This window comes from Stenella coeruleoalba (assembly GCF_951394435.1).
Source record: "Stenella coeruleoalba genome assembly, chromosome: 19".
Lineage (NCBI taxonomy): Eukaryota > Metazoa > Chordata > Mammalia > Artiodactyla > Delphinidae > Stenella > Stenella coeruleoalba.
The window spans coordinates 44,323,501-44,325,086 of record NC_137165.1 but is presented as its reverse complement, the minus strand read 5'-3'; the positions used below and the strand labels follow the sequence as shown (position 1 = coordinate 44,325,086).

General features: G+C 42.7%; 1 protein-coding gene across 1 annotated transcript; it reads left to right on the top strand.

The window, feature by feature from the left end:
* The first annotated feature begins 356 nt into the window (after positions 1 to 356).
* Positions 357 to 642, top strand: LOC307178011 (NADH dehydrogenase [ubiquinone] 1 beta subcomplex subunit 1-like). Its single transcript, XM_079905605.1, has one exon. It carries the CDS (start codon positions 386 to 388, stop codon positions 560 to 562), a length of 177 nt encoding a protein of 58 aa, XP_079761731.1. The 5' UTR covers positions 357 to 385; the 3' UTR covers positions 563 to 642.
* The last annotated feature ends 944 nt before the right edge of the window (positions 643 to 1,586 follow it).

The window sequence follows — 1,586 nt, the reverse complement described above, 5'->3', positions numbered from 1 at the left end:
GGGAGGGCTCTTGATGTTGAGGGACCAACAAAGTGGAATCAGGAGCCAGAGAGACCACAACCCAAATCCCGGCTCTACCACTGCATAAATCTGGGGTATTAATGCCCAGCTCCCAGGCTGGCGAGCATAGAGGAGGGAATACTTTTACGTGTTGGTGTCCCCGCAGCCCCTGCCTTCCTGTACCTGGACCTCTGCTGGCCTCTAGTGGCCACTTGGATAAATTGCACAGAGAGTTGGCCTGAAAACCGGCATGTGGGAGAAACTTTGCCCCAACTTCTGAATTTTCCTAATACTGGGATTCTCAGCCATGACAGACCCATAACTCCCTTTCCACAAAATATATTTTGTGTGTAGTGTCGTTGTTGCTTCCGAGGCTTCAGCATTCATGATGAACTTACTTCAGATTGTGTGTGACCGCTGGGTACATATACTTGTCCCTGTGGGATTTGTCGTTGGATGTTATCGAGACAGAAAGAATGATGAAAAGCTAATTGCCTTCCGGAACAAGAGTCTGTTATATAAAAGGGAATTAAGACCCAATGAAGAAGTCACCAGGAAGTAAAAGTTGCTGCTGAATTACAGAATGTTCACATTTTTTAAAATATAAGAGAAATAAAAACACATTCATCACTTAAATATATATATATAGTGTAATGATAGTAATTTTTAAAGATTTTAAGCACTTTATTGACATATTTATAGTGTACAATTTGCTAATTTTTGATTTATGTAAATTCTCATGAAGCCATCATCTCAATCACCCCCCAAAATTTCCTTGTGCCCCTTTCTACTCCCTAATCCTCCAAAAAACTACTGATCTGTTTTGTCATTATAGATTAGTTTACACTTTCTAGAGTTTTCTATAAATGGACTCATACAGTATATACTCTTTTTTTGGTCTGGCTTCTTTCACTCAGCATAATTATTTTGAAATTTATCCACGTTGTTGTGTGTACCAGTCATTCATTCCTTTTTTTTTTTTTTTTTCTTTGCGGTACGCAGGCCTCTCACTGCTGTGGCCTCTCCCGTTGCGGAGCACAGGCTCCGTCTGGACGCGCAGGCTCAGCGGCCATGGCTCACGGGCCCAGCCGCTCTGTGGCATGTGGGATCTTCCCGGACCGGGGCACGAACCCATGCCCCCTGCATTGGCAGGCGGACTCTCAACCACTGCGCCACCAGGGAAGCCCCATTCATTCCTTTTTATTGATTTGTTTAATCCATTCATAATGATGGTAAATTTAAAAATCAGCATAATGCTTTAACCATAATATAAAAGAGAAACTGGGGGAAAGTAATAAAATAATAGGTAAGTTCTATGAAGATGCACAGGTATGATTACACTAAAACATATAATGATGTAGTCACACGATTTACCTATACATGCAGTTATATGAGCCCAGTTCTTTGCCAGGAATTTTGGTTTGACTCCAAAGGCCAGCAATTGGCCACCCAATGCAAGAGGGTCCGAAGCTGGGTGGATGACGTGTGGGGACTGAGTTTAAGCAGAGAAAGTGGACACAGGCAAATTTTAGCTCAGTGGAAAGATTCACTTCTCGAAGGGCTGACCATCAGGGTGGCATGCTTCT